Source organism: Larus michahellis, chromosome 21, assembly GCF_964199755.1.
Source record: "Larus michahellis chromosome 21, bLarMic1.1, whole genome shotgun sequence".
Taxonomy (NCBI): Eukaryota; Metazoa; Chordata; class Aves; order Charadriiformes; family Laridae; genus Larus; species Larus michahellis.
In genome coordinates this window covers 2,558,632-2,578,015 of record NC_133916.1, presented here as the reverse complement: position 1 = coordinate 2,578,015, position 19,384 = coordinate 2,558,632, and the positions used below count along the sequence as shown (strand labels likewise).

Sequence of the window (19,384 nt, the reverse complement as noted above, 5' to 3'; positions counted from 1 at the left end):
GACAGGCTGGGGTGAAGGGGACAAAGTTTTGGGGCTTGCAGTGTGCAAGAGGTGGGGTGATGTAGTGGGTTGAAGGTGATGATGGTGGCAAACAAGCCAGTGGGGTGTGGGTCAGTGCCATGCATGGGGTGACAGTCCACTGGGGCCACTGGTGACAGCCTGTGCCTGCCCAGCATCTCCTCTCCTGGAGTATCTGACCTTTTCAGTCCTTTTAAAACCCCCGAGTAAAACAAAACGGGGAAGCAGAGCCCTCGTTAGGAGGGCAGCAGCCCTTCCCCACGCAGACCAACAGCCCCCTGATTGTGAAGCCTTTAAGGAAACGTTTGATAGATCTGCAGAGGGTTGAACCACTGGTTGAACCACGTTGGGGCTGAAAAGGAGGGGGCACACCTTGCAGGGGCTCCCTCTAATTTAGCCCAGGGTAATTAGGACTGTGAAAAACATCAAATCCCACTCCTAGGTCCTGCCTGACAATGCCTGCAACAAGTGCAGCACCAGCACTGTGTTTCCTTTTGGCCGGGGACCAAGCTGGGAGACTCTTATTGCAGGAGAAACCAAAACCGCTTTCGCCTTTTTACGGTCATCAGGACGTTCCTGTCCCTTCCCGGAGCGTGGGGGGACGGTGCTGGGGCTGTGACCGGGGCAGGGCGAGCTGGTGTCAGGGATGCGGTGGGGACCTGGCAGGAGGATCACGCGATGTTCCTACTTGTTTTGCATCTGAGCTCACGCGGCGCCGGGTGTGGGCTGGGATTTGCATGGAGCAGAAGAGGGTTTTGTCTCCTCACTGACTTCCCAGAGGACATCATCTTCCCTCCGCACGTGGGATGCACCTGCCAGGCAAAACACCAGTGAGAAAAACAACCTGTCTCTCCCATTCCCTTCTCCCTGTGTTTTTCCCAATATCACGGCTGAACCAAATATCCTCCTTCTGTGGTCGCTGGACCTTTTCCCACCCATCGGGGCAGTGACGCCGGGGAAACAAGGAGCAAAACCTGCGCAGCCCCTTGTGCAAGGGGCTCCTGGTCCCAAACAACCCAACCCACAGCTGCTCCAGCCTGGCACGGTGAGGATGAGGATGGGAGCAGCCGTGGCTGCTGTCGGCACAGCACCCTGGGGGCTGTTGGCTCTTGGAGCCCAGGTCCCTTCTCGTGATCAACTCCAGCGTCTTAGATTAATCTTTTGGTTATAAATTTGAGACCCTGATTGCCTGTGGCCACTGAAGATATTAAGAAGGTATTAAAAGAAGTGCAAGTTATTAGCCCCGGGGTTTTGATCGATTTCCAACTCTTGGCATTACCTTCCCTAAACACCCTGCTGGGGCTTCAAACAGCTCAGGCAATCACCTCGCCCGAAAATCCCTGGGACCACGGACACCGGCCATCTGGGCACAGCCCCCTGCCCGCCCAGAGCTCAGCGCGAGCCGAGGGGCCTCCTCCAGAAAGCATCTCAGGCTGCTGCTGGGATCTTGCATCTCTGAAGTCGTTAGTCCCCACTAATCCTGCTCTGTTGACCGCCAGGTGGGGGAGGGCGGCTTAGAAAATCAGCCCAGCACTTAATGAGCCAATTAACGCAAAATTCGCTGTCAGTAAGAGGATGATGACAAGGTTTCATCTCACGGGAGCGTGGCACCGGGCCAGGGAGGATGCTGTCCCCTGGGATGCTCTCCCGGGGCCTCAGTGCTTGGAGTGGGACAGGGTGTGGGGCATCCCCTCCCCCCTGCACCTTCAGCCTTGAGAAGCCCCCCGTAACTCTTGCAGGACAGGGCAATTTGTGGGAAGTGCTATGATGTGGCTCTGCACCCCCTCAGCTGGCAGAGCCCCCAGGTGTGTCCCCCAAAGCCCTGCTCCTCTTGAGCTTTGAGGATCCCGAGGGGAGCCCAGGGTACCTGAGTGTGCCGTGAAGTCCTCGCACGTCTGAGCTGCCGACTTTCGGGGTGCTGCCCACCCCTTGCCAGGTCAGACGTCTCCTGTCCTTCCCTGTGCATGGACACTCATCCTCTTGTCCGTCCTGCCTTGGTCCCCTGCCCCTCTCCCGGGGCTGGCCCTGCCTCGGCGTGAGGCTGTGCGGTCTGACGGGGTTTCTCCTTCCCAGGGACCTTCTCACATTCACCGTGCACCTCTCCCTGGAGCTGCTCACTTGTCTTCTTGCAGAGATAACGGCTTCTTCAGGGCCACCGCACCATCCTTCATCATCTGGCTCTGGGAATGGAAAATCCCATTTAACATGTTACTTCATGGCAGCTGCAAAGGGAAGAAACTATTACAAGAAGCCCAAAGTCCGGGGTGAGAACATCTCCCGGCTCAGCTCAGTTGGGGTTTACACTCACGAGGTGCTCCCGGAGCACCACATTTTGGACAAGTCCAGCTCCTACAAGGAAACCGTCCTCCTGCCACACACTGTATGGAGGAGCGTGTTCCCGCAGGTCCCATGGGATCATTTATCGCTTTCCCCAAGCTTGGAGGCTGGGGCTGGGCTCCACCAAGGAGACGCAAGTGCTGAGTGAAGCAGGAGCATCCCATGCCTCTTCCGTGCAGTGCCTGTTGAATTCCCCGGGGGCGTGATGCCTGTAATTGGCAGAGTTAATGCACGGGGAACACGGAAACAATATCTTCCAGTGCACAAACACTCATGTGCTTCCGATGTACTCGCGTGTTGGGATCAGTCGCAGTGAGAGATGCTAGTTTTTGCCTTTGTTCTACCTGCAGATGTTTCCCAGTGCTGGAAGAAAATTCTTTAAATGAAAGGATTTTTTTTCCCAAGGCCTGGAGGAGACAGTGGCATGAATCACACAGATCAAAGCTCAGATATGACCAGATGGCTGGTAGAAAGGCTGGAACGTGTGGGAGACTCACCCACACGTGATAATGTAAATGTAAACGTAATGTATAATGTAAAAACAACATCAAACACTGGAAAGACAAGAAATGAGAAGACCAAATCCAGTAAGGCCGTGTACCTACAGCAGGGTGTGGGCACATGCAGAAGCCCTAATTCAAGCAGTCGTCCAACTCCGGGATAGTCGAGGTCTCGTTTCAAGACATCTACAAGCTGACAGCTTGCTGCTGCTTGTGCTGTCGTCCAGGCAGTACCATCGAGGACAGCCTTGGCCATGACAAGTGACATTTCTCTGGGGGGGTTTGCGGGCAGTGTACCCCGGCTGATGGGCAGCCACCAGTGAAACCTCAACCCAGGGACATTTTGCCCATCGAGGTGCGGGTCTCTGCCCCCAGGGGACACAACTCTCGTCGCGGTGACCCAGCGATGGTTGGAGAGGCCAAGGGAAAACATATGAAAATCGGGGGTGAAACAGCATTGCAAAGGTTCTGTCAGGATGCTGGAACCTTTCCCTCTTTTCTTCTACTGTCCTGGTGCACCAACGCGGGGAGTGAAATCTCTCGCCTTCAGCCTGTCCGTGACTATACGCACGCCCATGTTATGTGTGTATACACAACCCTGAATGTAACATATGTAATAGTCATTATACAGTGTGCATGCTGTATGTATTTGGACAACATAAGCAGCACAGTATTTGGTAATATTTAATAAATACATCTGTTTAAAAGGGCAATTTTTATTCTGCATGTTGGCAGCAGGATTAGGTTATTAAGGCGGAAAAGACACTAGAAATCTACTGAATTTCTCCCTATTTTTTTAACTATCACCCAGCCAATGAAGACAGCCCGAAGGCAGTTCAATTTTGGATTAGTAACCCCAGATTTGGGAAACATGGTGCTGCTGCAGGCATCCTTCTGGGGCCTTATAGAGCCCAGTGCTGGGGGGGAAGAGAAAAGCAAATCCAGCTCCCTGTTTTATCCCTCCCAAAGGATATCCAAGAGGCAGGCAAGGACAAACCCCTTCCAACAGGGAGCAAATATATGCAAACAAAAGAAATTTCCAAACCTAACCCAGCGTAACGCCCTGCATCCACCCCTTGTGTAACACCCTCTGGCTTTAAGTGTCTTATACAAGCCTTTACTCACCCAGTACTGAGCTATGCCTAAGCTGGGATTGATGGAGAATCCAATTTAGGAAAACACCCTTGATGAAGAAAGCATGAAGCAAAGAGAAAATTTTGCACCGATGTCTCCAAGTGTGATGGCACAGTAACGCAGGGACCGTCTCCAGGAGGGTTCCGGGGCACTCCAGATCCCTGGGGATAAAAGGGAAGCCTTGATTCAGCCCCGAGCATCTGAGCTGGCTGTGGTGGAGGATTACGGGAGCTGTTTTGATCAGGGGAAAAATTCTGTTTTTAGCACAGGCAGCAATTAAAATAGCTCGTGAATCTAAACACCTCGGGGAGCTGTCATAAAAGGAGGCAGAAAATCCATCTTCTGGACTCTTCTGCAGCCAGAGATGAGCCTGGAGAAAGCAGAGGAGACGAGAGCTTGAGGTTCACCTGGTGAAAAAGGACAACCCGAGACATCGAGCCGGAGACGCCAATTTGATCTCGAGATGGCTGAGGAGGATCTCCGGGGTTCCGGCACCCCTTTCTCGCTCTCCTTTTCCGGCAGTGGCTTTCTCGCCCTGTACCAGGTCGGGGTGGTGCAGTCCCTCCTGGAGCTGGCTCCCGAAGTGCTCAAGTCCGCCTGCAAGGTCTACGGCTCCTCTGCCGGCTCCCTCATCGCCGCCGCCGTGGTGTGCGGCATCGGCCTTGGTAAGACAGTTACTGCCTGGGTTTTCTTACGGTAGGGCGTATTTCAAAATAGATTTTTTTTTTTAATTTCAAAATAGAAAAATGGGCTGTTTTTATTTCAAAATAGAAATAGAGAAGCTAATGCCTTAAAGCAGCGGTGGGGATGCGATACTGGTGTAACTCCTATCACTCCCAAGACATAAAAGAATTCTGCAGATGTTGCCACTTTCGGCAGCCACCGTGGAGCAATTTTGGGCGGTGTAAGCTGAAAAAGCTGGTTATTACTGCCTGAGCGCTATCATCTCAGATAGTCGGGTAGATACTGCATGGTTAAATCTGGATGTACCTGTATTTTATTAGCCCATTTTCCTGCTCCTGCTGCAGGAGCAGATCTCCTTCTCTTCTGCTATGAGGTCTAAGTGCCGAGATGTGTCCCAAAGCAAGTCTATGTGACTGCGGTGGGCACATATGCCAAAGTAAAGTCCCCTTGTCCCCTGTGGATCAGTCCCCTCGGCACCCTTAGCTCCTAAGGGACACACAGGTTTCTACAGCGCTGACAGCCCTGTTTGCATGTTGCTCTGGCTTGTCCCACTCAGCCTCTCCAGCACAAGGGAAGACGTGGCACGATTCCCGTTTCCAGATTGCGGAGCAACTTTTCCCTTGGCAAAAGCTCAAGGGCTCGCCTGCGGGATGTGCCTGGGGGAACAGCGGTCCCTGCTCCAGCCTGGGGCTGGGGTTTCTCTTACTGCTGCAAAAGAGGTTTTAGTCTGAACCTCTTTAGACGTTGTGGAAAAAGTCCCAGCCCCAGCAAAGATCACCTATGTGTAGAATTAATTCAGAGCAGTTAATCCACTTTTAATAATCACATCCTCCCATATTTCCAATTAGCGCCCATGTGTAAACAAGCGTACACAAGACTTAAATCCTTAAAAGCTGATACAACCCCTGCCTCAAGCAACGGGGACATTTAGGAGGGGGGTGGCTTTAGGGCCCAAATAATGACAGGGGAAGCAGGGAGGAAACAAGAAGTTCTTGAAACCTCTGGTGGAAGCTAGAACCACTCTGCTGGAGCTAAAAATAATTCAAAACTTTGGTAAATATATTTAGACAAAACAGAATGGTACCTTTCTGCCCATGTGGGAATGAATTCCTCTACAAATCAGCAAGGGCCATAAAACTTTCCTCTCTGATTCCTCATGCTGGTGTAATTGGATGGAGCTGGGGCTGTCCTGCAGGCATAAACCAGTTTGGTAACTCCTCTTGCTGTGGGCACCAGTGCTGAAATGGGGGTCTGCTTCACCGGGGGTGGTAGGGACCATGCACTTAGAGGCGCTGAGATGATCTTGTGCCCAAAACATCTTCCCCAGGGGAAGAAAAGACCTTTTGGGTAGTGGTGGCTCTGGTTGGCTTTCTAATAAGGAAAATGAATGTGGCAGAAACTCTGTCAAATTCACACTGGGGAGGATTAGGGCAAAAAGAGGGTTAAAGGTGGCCTTGGGCTGCTGCTGGGGTGTCCCGTGGGGTGGCTGCGGTCGTGTAGCCTGACCTGGGCTGGGTGAGCAGCTCTGAGCCCTCTGAGCCAGGCTGTCCCCTGCCACCCCACAGGTGACCTGCTAGGCACATGCTTGTCACCAGCAAGCTGGTGTAGGTGGGGACAGTCACGGTACTGCATGCCAAGGTCATCCCTTGCTCGCCCAGAGACAAAGCCCCATCCAGAACCAAAGCCCCCAAAGCCGGGGTCAGCTCTCACCTCCTACCTGGCAGGGTGCGGGCAGTTTTTCCGGGCTTCCCCCCATTTCCAGGACACAGCGCAGCCAGACAGTGCCTGGCGGGGGCAACACCTGCCTGGGGTGTCTCCGGCTCTTTCGGCATCCCTGAGGACCCTGCGTGAACCCATCAAGTGTTAATCATCACACCACATGGCCTGAACATCCGCTCAAACATTTATAACCCCTCTTAATGCCCGTGTTGCTCCAGTTGCCTTCGGGACGCTCCATCTAATCCGTCTGTCTGTGCTTTTAAAACCAATCTCACGAGACAGCTCAGGAACTTCTGCCCCTGCAAAGACACGGTGCTAAGGCAAACCCATGACTTTGTGCCGGTGCAGGGTCCCGGGGAACCCCCTTGGGCACAAGGATGGCTTTTTGCAGCATTGAAGAGCCAGATAAGCTTTTTGCTGCAAGAGTTTAACTGGTTAAGGTGGGGTATTCATAGAATCATAGAACCATAGAATGGTTTGGGTTGGAAGGGACCTTGAAGATCATCTAGTTCCACGCCCCTGCCCTGGGCAAGGACACCTCCCACCAGCCCAGGTTGCTCCAAGCCCCGTCCAACCTGGCCTTGAACCCCTCCAGGGATGGGGCAGCCACAGCTTCTCTGGGCAACCTGGGCCAGGGGCTCACCACCTTCACAGCAAACAATTTCTTCCCCAGATCTCATCTAAATCTCCCCTCTTTCAGTGTAAAACCCTTCCCCCTCATCCCATGGCTCTCCTCCCTGATCCAGAGTCCCTCCCCAGCTTTCCTGGAGCCTCTTTAGGGACTGGAAGGGGCTGGAAGGTCTCCCCGGAGCCTTCTCTTCTCCAGGCTGAACCCCCCCAGCTCTCTCAGCCTGTCCCCACAGCAGAGGGGCTCCAGTCCTCCCAGCATTTGATATTGCCCCAGGTGAGCTCCCCGTTTCAGCAAAGGGACCAAGCTCCCTCCCCAGGATCAGGCTGACCGTGGGGTTTGCTGTACCCCTCCTCCCCCTCGTCACTGTGCAGCCTTTAAAACCTGGTGCCTCCTGAGCCCTCGGCCGGGGCTCTCCATTTCTGTTTCTTTTAATCCAGTTTTTGGGGTGTGCAGACACATGTAATGACTATTAACACTGGGTGGGAGGTCACCAGGGGAGCTCAGATGAGCGGGGAGTCCCAGCATGGTGCATCCGGGGTTCCTGGCTTGCAGGAAAGCCTTAAGTGGAGGAGGTGGGGGTCTGCCCCTCCTCATCACCTTTGAGCCCTCCCAGCTCCCCCAGGAAGCCTGGGGCTGCCCACGTGCAAAATTGGAGGTGGAAGGCAGGAACACGTTGTGCAAGTCACATTGGCATCGATAACTTGGTGTCTGCACCTGCATCCTCCTTCCTGGGGCTCTTTGGAGCCTTTCCCTAATCCCCGGCCAGGCACGTCTTGAGCACCCATCTCCGGTGCAGATGGGGATTTCACCACTGGAGTCACACTCAGCAATATGTTGTCCTTTGAGGACATCTTGGGGGTGATCTCCCCCTTTCTGTCCCCCATTATAGCAGCAGTATCATCCTGGGGTCATGCACAGAGCTGCTAGAGGCTTTATTGGTGGGGAGTGTTAAAAATAGGATTAAAAATATAACTGTTAGGGCAGCAGGGATATTGACTTTCTCTCTTGTCTTTTTTCCCCCCTGCTCCGTGTCAGATGACCTAAAGGAATTTTTCTTTGCCATGGCAACAGAGGTCAGGAAAACCATCCTGGGCCCTCTCTCCCCCAAGTGCAGTTTGCTGGCGAATATCAAGACCGTTTTGCAGCGGATGCTACCAGAGGACTCCTACCAGCTGGCTTCAGGGCGGCTGCACATCTCGCTCACACGGGTGATGGACGGCCAAAACGTCATGGCCTCTGAGTTCAGCTCGAAAGAGGAGCTCATTCAGGTAAAGGGATCTTCCTCTGATGTCGTAGGAAGATCTCTACGTACTGCTTGGGGTGGAGGTACCTAAGCGTTGATGACTTTAACTGCCCTGTTTTCTACCCAAGATGGGGACAGTGTCAGGAAGCTCTGCCAGAGCTGTGGTTCCACCGCAGTGAGCTTCATCCAGCTTGGAGGGAAGGAGGAAGGTGTTGTTAGGTCCAGAGCCATCTGGGAATAAATCATGCTAAAAAAGCAAAACGTTTGTTTCTAGCCTCAAAAAGCAGACGCCAGTGTGTTGGCCAGCTCAAGGAAGTGCTAATGACTCTCTGCAGAGAGCTGTGCTAACGCTAACATGACCTCTCAGCTTTCTGGACAGGTCTCTTCTTGACCAAGTCCCGTTGGCAGTAATTGTCCTTGTTGCTTCAGCACTTCCCTGGGCGTCTGTGCTGCCCAACAACAAGCAGCTGATTAACCAGTAAATTAGCTGCTGGGAAAGGAATCCCAGGGTAAAACTTTAATGAGGCTGACCGTGAGGTCGTGGGCTTGCTTGTCCTGGGGAGATGATAAAGGATGGCAAGTCCATGGAGATGCTGGAGTTCACCCTGTGGTACCTGCCTTAGGTCAACCCAGGAGCCCGCGATGCGCATTCCCAGCTGATGAGGTTGGTGAGAAATGGTTGCAAATGGCCCAGCAGTGGCTTTGCCATTGACAAATCCCAGCAGAATGGAAATGCATTGTGAGGATGTCTTGCTTTTGTCCAAACCCCCACAAATATGAAAAATAACCCCGAAGCTTCACCTTGCCACCATCAAAAGGCAGTGTTTGGACAGTGACATATAGATATACAACTCTAACATTGCTGGCAGTTATGAAAATAAAAGTGCTATGTTCTTCTCAAGAGAAGTGTTTCAACTTTATTGAAATGAGATGTTTTCCCCTTCTTGAAAGCTTTCTTCTTGACACTGTCAAGAGCAAAGTCCAGGTGGTACCGACAGCCTGGCACCAGATGATTTGTCAGGCCTGAATTTGCAGGTACTGAGTTGACAGGTCTTGTCCAGGAAAACTTTGACAGGAAGACTTACTTTTGCAATCCCTCTCCTCCCCCAGGCTCTCCTCTGCAGCTGCTTTCTTCCTATCTACTGTGGATTCATCCCTCCGTCCTACCGGGGTGTGGTGAGTGATATTTCCCATAAAACATACACTCCCAGCAGTACATCCACGTGTTTAAACTTCGCATTGCCTTGAGCAGAGAGGGATATACATGTCTAGGCTTCTGTAGTTAATGGAGGATGATAAAGCCTTTTAGCTTGTCCTTCATCGCATCCTAAGATGGTAGCCGGGTGGAACTGCCATCTGGAGAGCCCTCTCCTGCTTTGCCTACGGACAGAGCCTGGATGACTAGATCTTGCCTTGCAGATCTCCAAAGTGAGAGGAGAGGACGCCCACGCTCGAGGGCTTTGACACACAATCCAGTTATCCTGGGCAGGATCTGTCTGCAGTGCAGATGTCTCCATTAGCTCAGGTGCAGACTTGCATGGCTGAAATATCAAAAGTTTGTGGGAGGATCCTCCCCCAACCATGTCCATATTCATACTCTGTGAAACACCGCAGCGAAGTCAACAAATTTGGGCTGGCTTGTTGCTAACCCTCAGTGAAGGAGGAGCACAGCAGCGTGGCGACGAAGCATGTGCAGATGGACCACGGAGCAGCTGATGCACCATCACCCGCTTGTGTGTCAAAACTCACAAAGCCACGATACCAGATTTGCGGCTGGGATAGAGCTAGGAACTTCCCTTAACTCTTGTTGGTCTGCACTGATTGAGTCCTCAGACGTCCGTACCTGGCTGTCAGGTCAGGTCTCCAGCTTGCCCCAGGGCTTGTCCACAGAGTCCATAGAGTCTGCAGGACCCAGAGCTCGGCAGCATTGCTGTGTGAGGCTCCCCTGCACTGTTATTTCACATCTAATTTGATCAGCTGCAGTCCTTGCAACCTCACATCCCACTGAGGTGGGTGGTAAATTCAGATTCCTTTTGGAATACAGCAAATGACATTTTCCTTGCCCAGTGAGTAATCCTCCGGGGATTTGCAGGCAATTATTAAATGCGGGAGCCCTACTGCGTGCGCTCAGGACTTGAAATTTATACAACACTGTAAATTCAGTGATGTTTGAATTGGCTAATGACTGCTAAAACAACTTGACAAAGCTTTGTGAATTAAAATAATTATATTTCTATTTTAATAACCGCTGTGGATTACAGCACCTGGTTGAGAAGCTGGCTGGGTGCCGTAGGCAGGGCAGCAGAAGGAGCTGGGAAAAGCCAGGATAAAGAGCAAGGGTTGGGAAGAGATGCTGTTGCGAGTGGGAAGAGACGATGTGCTGGGACTGGCTTGTGGCAGGAAAGGTCGCCTTTGCAGCTACTTGCTTTCTGCTTGGTGACACTGTCCTAACACACACGCTGTAGCAATCCCCAATGCAAATCCTCCCTCTGCTCTTCCCCCTCAGCGATACGTCGATGGAGGATTCACCGGCCTGCAGCCTGTTTCCAGCCTGGAGGAAGCTGTCATCACTGTGTCCCCATTCACGGGAGAGCTGGATATCTGTCCACGAGATTGTCCCGCTATCTTCTTCTGCTTCCAGATCTTCAACGGCAGCATTCAGATCTCGATAGAAAACCTCTGCAGGATTAGCTATGCTCTCTTTCCACCCAGCACCATGGTAAGCCCACCAGGCCTTCTTCCCAGCTTTTAGTTAAAACAAATTAATGCTGGACCTGCCTTCCCAAGCTTTAAGGTTCAGCTCAGTCTCCATTGTTAACTAATCAGATTTCAATAGCAATGCATTTTTTTTGGTGGACGCTGTTGATGGGTGGCCAACTGGGATGGGTTTGACAACCAGCACCACCAGTGCTTTGGTGGTTGGAAACCAGCCTGTGCTTGCTGCCTTCCCAAACAGGCCATCCCATCACTCTGGTCAAACAGCCTTGGATAGATCATGCTGGTGCCTGGATGGAGGGCTCTTTAGTGACCTCAAGTGTTTCTCCTTGCAGGTCTTGAATGACATTTTCTCCCAAGGGTACCAGGACACTGCCCTTTTCCTGTACAGGAACAGTAAGTGTTAGCCCAAGACCCAAAGGGCAGCCTAGAAGTGTGACCCACTGCCCCTCAGCATCACATGGCCGATGCAACTGGCCAAAAATCAGCCCTTTCTTTTCCTGTCTCACAGATGCCTTTGGCTTTAACTACTTTGATGGCAATTTCCGCTTCGCCAGCATGTGTGGGAAGAACGACTCTGCACAATCCACCGGGATGTTCACCGGCCTATGCAAAAGGGTACCGCAGCGTCTGGCTCCTTGCTTCCTGCCAGGTAGAGGATTCAGGGTACTGATCTGGGGTTTTGGGGGTGGCTGGGGCCACTGAGGGCTGCTGCAGTCTTTGAGAGGAGAAGTACTATATTTAAGAGAGGTATTTATTATAGTAAATATTTCAATATCTGCAGTAGCCGTTTGCAAAGAGGCTTTGTAGGAGCAGCTCAAGCTGGATCCTGGCCTGAGCTTCAGCACCTACAGGCTGAGCTGCAGCAAGAGTTGTTGGACAAGAGGAATTATTGCATTTATTGGATTATTTCTAATTACTGGTATTTATTTTCTTCTCTGTTGTCATTCACGGGCACAGGCTTGGCTCTGTGGAAGAAGGAACAGGTGACTGGACTTCAGGATCCACTGTCAAAGCTCCTGTTGCAGCCATACAGGCTGCCAGCCTATGCCAGGAAGGGGTAAGAACATCTTAAAAGAGGCATTGAAGCTGAGAGTGATGCAGAAACCAGTGGCTGTGCCTTCAGCAGTGGCGAGTCAGCTGAAGGGACACGGTATGAGATCAGCAGGAGGCACGAAGGTGTCTCCGAAAGCCCAGTGTCAGGGTGTGCAATGGGCTGTAGCATCCTTCAGATGGCAGCTCCATGGGAAACACACGGGGCAGCCTCTGGGGCAGCGCAGGCTGGCGGCAAGTCCCTCCTTTTCTATGGGGCAGGGCAAGCTGATGCACATCTACTGCATAAATAGGCTTAGCGGCATCCCCTTCCTCTGCCGGAGGATTCGGTGTTCCCTGAAGGCAAGCTCTCAGGGAGAGCGGGCATGGCTAGCAGGAAGACCATAGGATTGCTTGGTTATGAAAAGAGAGTGTTACAGTGTTCATTTACTGTTAACACTCTCCCCCTTTTCCTGCATTTACCGGTCATTAAAATCTGCCTGTTTATTTTGGTTTTGCAGGCTGAAGAAGCTGTGGGGGCTGCTGGAAGGTATCAGCTCCATGGTAAAATGGTGCCAGAAGCTCCTCCAAACCATGGTGCCTGGTTTGCCTACGAGAGCCGTGGCCAGGAGGTGAGGTGCTCGGGGGATGCAAACCCTCAGCAGGGGGAGAGCAGGGTAACCCCGGGGGAACCTCACCCATGGGTCATCGATGCTGATGGTGGCTACAATTTCCAAATCTGGGGTACCCCCACATTAAAAGTAGCTAATTTTTGTCCCTGTGATATCATTTATTTAGTGACATCTGAAAGAAGCTACGAATTAGCTTAGTGCTGCTTCCCTACGGCAACATATTCTTGTTCCAGAGCATTTATCTGCTGGGCTCTGTCCTAGCAGGACATCAGGCATGTTCCCCAAGATCCTGAGAAGCGTTTTGTCACTAAACTCTCATGGATTCAAAGCATTTAATTGTTTCACACAGATAGCTTTTAAGCCGTACCTCCCTAAAACCTGCTGGCAAGTTACTTCATGTGCAGCTGGCAGAGAGTCTTGCACAGAATGATTTCATACTGCAGGCAGCTACACAATTCCTCAGCCACAAAAAAGCCCTTCAGTATCAAACGTCCCTGGGGCTACTTGTCCCTGTTGGATCAGTGACCCTGACTCAACTAACTGCCAGTTTGTCCCCTCAGGTAACCATCCCGGATGGGCGCTGGGGGTCTCCGACACCACGCGATCCTGCTGCCCCGGGAAGCAGTGGGCAACACCGCAGTTCATTTCACACAGTGGCACAGCTGCTGGCTTTTATGGAGCATTTTGGGGGTGTTTTTTTCCCTTGGGGAAACTGGCTGATTTTGTTCCCAGTGCTGCTGCTGCTGCTGCAGTCTCCCTGCCCGGGCCCGACCTGCTCTAACGTGATGGCTGAACCGCAGTCTGCGCAGGGGACACTGGGCAGCTTTACTTGCATCTACAGCCCAGCCACCGGTTTCCCCAGCCACTGCGCTTGCCGATCACCAGCAGCATCCCTCCCCCTGCTTTAATGCAGATTACAGGGCAGAATTTGCCTGGAAATGTCACATTTTAAGTGTTTTCCTCCCACCCAAAAACTCTAAGAGAGATTCATCAAACAGAAAACAGAGAGAGGGAAAAGCCTTAGGGAGCATCACACTGAGCAGGAACTCATTTTTATCCAGTTTCTTGAAGTTATTTTACCAATTACCTATTCTTGAGCTTCATACACCCTCGGAGACCTGCTTCTCCTGCCAGTGGAGGTAGGCACACATTCGGACCCCTCTGAGTTTGCAGCTGTGGAGAGGGATGGAGAAACCTAAGGATTAAACTTCCCTTAATTCAAAGGCCACAGTCTTGCAGACTGCATCTCCCATTGCACCGGGAGAGCTCACATTTCACAAATACATTAGTTCTTTCCATGCAGTTTTCTGTAATTCGCTGCTGTGAACAGTGTATGGTTCAGACAAATACATCTCGTGTTGCTGGTCTGTATGTAGAATGAGTTGGCACTTATCATCCCAAATCCATTTTGCTCATCAGAGGCTGATGGATTGGCTGTACCCCAACTATCTCCCCCCGTTTGTTGGTTCCCGATGGGCAACAAATGGATCACAACAGCACAAGCTGTTTATTTGAATAAACAGCTTGTTTAATCACAAAAAGGGAAATGGCACAGAGGGAAGTTTCATCCAAAGTGCCCTAGAGACTGCAGGCATGAACGTGGGGAATAGCTGAAGGCTGCATTGATGTAAACAGGTTCAAAGTTAACTATGAATGCTCAGTGAAAGGTTAATATAATATGTTCTGCTATCTCTGCTTGCAATCAATCACCTGGGAATAGTAAGCAATGAGCTTACTAAAAAAAACTTGGATGCTTATTTACACTGGATCCATCAAAACCTTCTCCTGTCTCTCCTTCCATCCTGGATGGATTTGCATCTCTCAACCCCCAGCCAAAGCTGGGCTGCTCAAAACCGGCTCATGAACTGTGACTGTTCCTGCCACCGATGGCAGTGGAGAGGGCGCAGAGACACCCACCGCTCCCTGGGCAGGAATGGGGTCAGTCCCACTTCTGCAACAGCCCTTCTACCAGGCTCCTGGCCCTCCTAGTGAGCACCACCGCAGGCAGGGTCTAACCATTTCAGTCAGCCTCAGGCAGGTACATTATCCCTATTCAAATGGGAATTAAAATCCCCCAAACAAAATTCTCATATAGGAACTGGACATCCAAATCCGCTAAAATTTGTCTGCAAATCTCAGCCACAAACACGAGCATGGTTTGAACTAGACAGTGCATCCCACCTGCCCCTACACGGCTTGTTCATAAAAAGTTAGTAAAACTTTGAGAACTTTAACAAAAAAGCAGCCTACAAGGAACATCCAAAACAATAATGGTCAGAGCACAGAGCCCTCTTGCTCCAAATCTGCAGAGACATGCTAAGATGTAAGTATTTAATGACTCATAATTGAAATCAGCTGTCTTTTGCTTTATTAATCCCCCATCTTTTCAAGCAAGCACACTTGATGCTGTCTCCTCTGCATGAGCTTGGAGCTAACGGCAAAAGGAGGCTTTGCCAGAGGCAATGGAGAGAGACAAAGTTGGGAATCTCTTCGAATCACCTTGTACATCAGCTTGTTTCACCCCTAGGGAAGCAAGCTGGGAAAGCCAGCTGCACCCAGTTCAAACCAGCTGCAATAGAGCCTGTCTTCAGCCTGAAATGCCTGGTCTTGGGAGTCACCTGGGGGCTGTGGGGGATAAGATGGGTGTCGTGGCCCTGCCTGTGCTGGTGACATTGCTGCCACTGTATGCTCTTCAGTGCACCTCGGGGTCTGCCTGCAGGCTGGGCTGCAAGTTGCTCTTTCTCTCTCTAAAACGTGAACTGGGGGTAAAGGCAGCAGCGGGGTCAAAAATGCTCTTCTGTGGCTGTCATGGACCTGAGGGGAGTAAAACCATATTGCCAGTCTGACAGACACTTCTGGCGGTTCTTGTGAGACAAAATGGACTCAAACACCTGATCAGGGCTGCTTCCCTCCCTCCTGTTCTCTAAAGGGTAATAGGATAAGCAGGTTTTGGCCTCCTTAAAATATTGCCCTCATACCACTGTCCCGTTGCTTGCCCTGGTCTGCGTTGAACTCAGCAGAGATGTAAAGCCTGAGGTGGATGGGATGCGAGTCTGGAGACAACCCAAGTCAGCAGGAGCTCTCTAAAGCTAGACCCCACTGCAGAGCTAGAGGGAAGGGGGGTCCTGGGGCCTGATCCATGCAGCCAAGCCAAATGAAAACCAACGCGTGCCCAACCCTGGCTGCGTCTCTGGCTGTTGGATGCAGGTACTTTGTGCCAGACTCTGCTTCTAGTCTCGATTCTAACATGGGTGCAATTCGTTGTGCGACTCTCCTGGTGGGCACATGGATAAAAATGCAACTGTTTGTGGTTAACCTGCTACTCCTGAGCAAGCCCGAGCCTTGCTGGTGTGCAGGCCCTACCGCAGCAGCAGCCCTTTGGAGATATTCTGACTTATTCAGGAAAATGGGTGCAAGCTGTGTGGAGGTTTATACCCTTGTTTATTTGGTAACATGAATGATATTACAGTATTGTGCAGATAACCAGTAAAATAGACTTTTCCTGGCCTAGATCATCAGGGCTTTTCCTTCCCAGACCTGAAAAATCCTCCGTGGTTCTCCCCTGGAGACTGAGAGCCCTGACTTACCTCTTGCTTGCTCTGGCCTAACAAATGAGTCTTGATTCCTTCCACGGGTGACCTTAGGTTGGTGAAAAATGTTGCAGCCCAGCTGCAAACCAGAAACCAAGAGACTCCTGAGAGCCCAAAGCCTGACTAACCTCCAAAGGAACCTGGTTCCAACTATGTTGCTTTCAAAAGCTCCATATAGTTCAGACTGATGAAGCCTTTAAAAAAGCACAAGCATAGAAACAAATTGTACAGCCCAACGCTGTGTCCTGCATTTCTATAGTGGGTCTCTTTCCATAGGTAGAGTTGTTTTGTTTTCAATGGAAATGTCATCTTTGCTTTTATTTTACGTTTTCCAAACTTTTATTTTTAGATCTGGAATGGTAACGGTCCTGTTCTTTCCCCTTTATATTCCTCATTTGGTATGTTCCTTGTAGCTACAGCAGAACAACATACAGGTCATTTTTCACTATTTCTTTAATTTATGTGGTGACATTTTAAACCATTATGATGTTTCCTAAGCTGACAAATTCTGAAATGTTGAAAGACTCAGAAAGAAAATAAATAATAAAACTGAAAGAAATGTTGCACTCCACCAGATACTTCTTTGTATTCTGCTAGTAACAATAAGACAAACTGGAGTCCGAGATGCTGAGGGTTCATCGGGTTTCTGTGTCCAAACTGAAATGGGAGAGGGCATTATTTTGCATAGGATTGCAGAAAACTAGAAGTTTTGGATTTAAAGCTGCCTTATGTTGCTTAAAAATGACACAGGTAGAGGTTTACCTGTAGGTCTAATAAGCTTTTTTTTTTTTTGCACTGAAATATTTGCACATGGCTGCACACCAGAGTAACCCAGTAGAAACTTTGATTTGACTGGCACAGCAAACCCTGCTCTGACCATCGAGACTCTGCTCCTTCCCTCATCCTTAATGAAATGACTCGTGGGCAGAACCTGTTATTACCTTGCAATGGTTTTCTTCATAAGAGAGATCCTTCTCCAAAGAGCCCTTCTGACCTGGCCATAACCTAAGTCCCCAAACCTCACCCAAAACAAGTTCAGCATGAGGCTTCACTAAACAGCCACTGACCCAAGAGGGGGCTCTCTCCCGTTCCTGATGTTCTCACCTACTGGAGCCCACAAAAACCCCAGACATTCTCTTTTGGCAGCGAGAGCCCTGGGCAAATGTCACTTAGCTAATGAAAACTGATGGGGTGAAGGAAGTGCTGGTCCTCTACCTTTCTGATGGTGGAGAAGGTGGTGTGGGGCTTCCTCTTCATCTGCTGCCCGGATGGTCCCCTGATTCTCTTCGGTGACTTCCTCAGGGTCTGTGGCTCTGTAGCGAAGTACTCTTGTTTCTGGCTTACAGTGCAGGGTCCCTTCACCTTTCTGACACGATTCATTGGCCAATGAAAACATAAAGTCCTCATCAAGGTAATTTATACCAAATTCACCTGGTGGGAAGAGAATCCAGTTCTCACTGTTTGTTGCTCAACTACCAGGGCTCCAGCAATGTGAGGCATGACCAGCGTTGACTGGAAAACAGGGGGACTGGTGACCACAGTGCATGGCTAATCTGAGTTGGGTTTCTGGGTCAGGGATCATCAAACACTGCTGCTTTGTGCATCAGTGGGTTATCAGTCTAACACCACACCAAGCACCTGAGCCTACACTTCTTCTGCCTAGGTCCTGGGGACCTGTGTTCCCTGGAAAGCTCTACCATGCCCAGTGAGGCAGAGCAGAGGGGACCTAACATCATCAGAGGGGAAGGAGGGAACAGGGAGCTTTCAGGAGAGGCCACAGAGAGTATGGGACTCAAGTAATCCTGGCAATCATAGAATCATCGAATTGCCTAGGTTGGACGGGACCTTTCAGATCATCTAGTCCAACCGTTGACCTAACTCTGACAAAAACCATCACTAAAACATATCTGTAAGCACTACGTCTACCCCATCTCTCTGCACCAGTCACTCTAGATGGACTGGCAGCAACTCTTACCTTCTGTCAGCAAACCAGTGTTGCAAGAGAAGAACCCGACCTACCTGCTCCTCACTCCCAATCACTTACTCAGTCTTTTAAAGAAGGAGACTGTGTCCTGGTAGCCACGGATAAAAATCTGGTCCAGAACCTGCAGGGGGGAGGTGGCAGTCAGGGCAGATGAGCCAATTATAGCAGCCTCAAGGCTCTGGGTACCTGTAGAAGCAGCTCACTTGACGTGGGGGAAGCTGAAAAACATACTGCAAGCGGCAAATGTTTCTTTTTGATATCTGTAAAATACAGTCAGAGAGCTGGAAAGTGAAGAAGGCAGATGGGCCATCTCTGGGACAGATGTCGTATTCGCCAGCGAAACCAGACACGGTGATCGTGGTCCGGGACACAAAGTTGGCCCGCCACATGCCAAGTTCCCCATCAACGTAACGCTAGGAGAGAAAACAAGAAACCCTGAGACTTCATCTTTTCAGAGAGAAGAGTGCTGTGTCACATGTGCATGCATTTGGGGTTTCTTCATGATCCAGTCCCAAACTAGAGTGACATACTGGGGCTACAGAGATCCCTTTCCAGGGAACAGCCCTGACCACTGTCCCCTGTGCTCCAGGTCTACACCCACCACCTCTTCCCTTCCAGCTAAAAAATTACTCTTTAATAAAATTGAGGGAAAGCGCAGCAGAAAGGAGTTGAGTTAAGCCCATGGACAGGCTGAGGGAGATGCTTTTGTGAGAAGATCAGTTCTGTCTGCAGTGAGGTGAAATTGTGGGGCACCTAGGTTCAGTTTTTCCCTGCACAGACACTGCATGAACACATCACCAAGCAATTTTGGTGGCAAACACAAGTATAAACATGCTTAATGCCACCACTGGAGAAAGCATATGGGCTAGATGGGCCCTTGGCTGACTTGGGATGGGGTCTCCAAACCACGAGGCTACTCACCACTCCATGGTACGTAGGAGGTAAAATCCCAAAACACACAGGGACGAAGCAGCTGCACATTATGGCCTGGGGGTGAGACGGGAAGCATGGAGGTGAGCAAAGAGCCACAAAACCGCGTTGCCTTTGGGAATGGTGGCTCATCTGTGAATGCCAAAATGGGGACTCATAGCTGAGTTGTGCACCACTGACTACCATGGACCAGACCATGCCTGAAATCCACAGCCAGGGTTGCAGAAGCAGGAAG

At 50.7% G+C, this 19,384-nt stretch overlaps 1 protein-coding gene across 1 annotated transcript; it reads left to right on the top strand.

The window, feature by feature from the left end:
* Positions 1-3,962: 3,962 nt before the first annotated feature.
* Positions 3,963-16,852, top strand: PNPLA1 (patatin like domain 1, omega-hydroxyceramide transacylase). The gene is made up of 9 exons (XM_074564151.1): positions 3,963-4,654; positions 8,059-8,291; positions 9,377-9,442; positions 10,773-10,985; positions 11,317-11,377; positions 11,493-11,633; positions 11,942-12,041; positions 12,535-12,645; positions 13,206-16,852. Exons 1-9 carry the CDS (start codon positions 4,453-4,455, stop codon positions 13,207-13,209), a joined length of 1,131 nt encoding a protein of 376 aa, XP_074420252.1. The 5' UTR covers positions 3,963-4,452; the 3' UTR covers positions 13,210-16,852.
* The last annotated feature ends 2,532 nt before the right edge of the window (positions 16,853-19,384 follow it).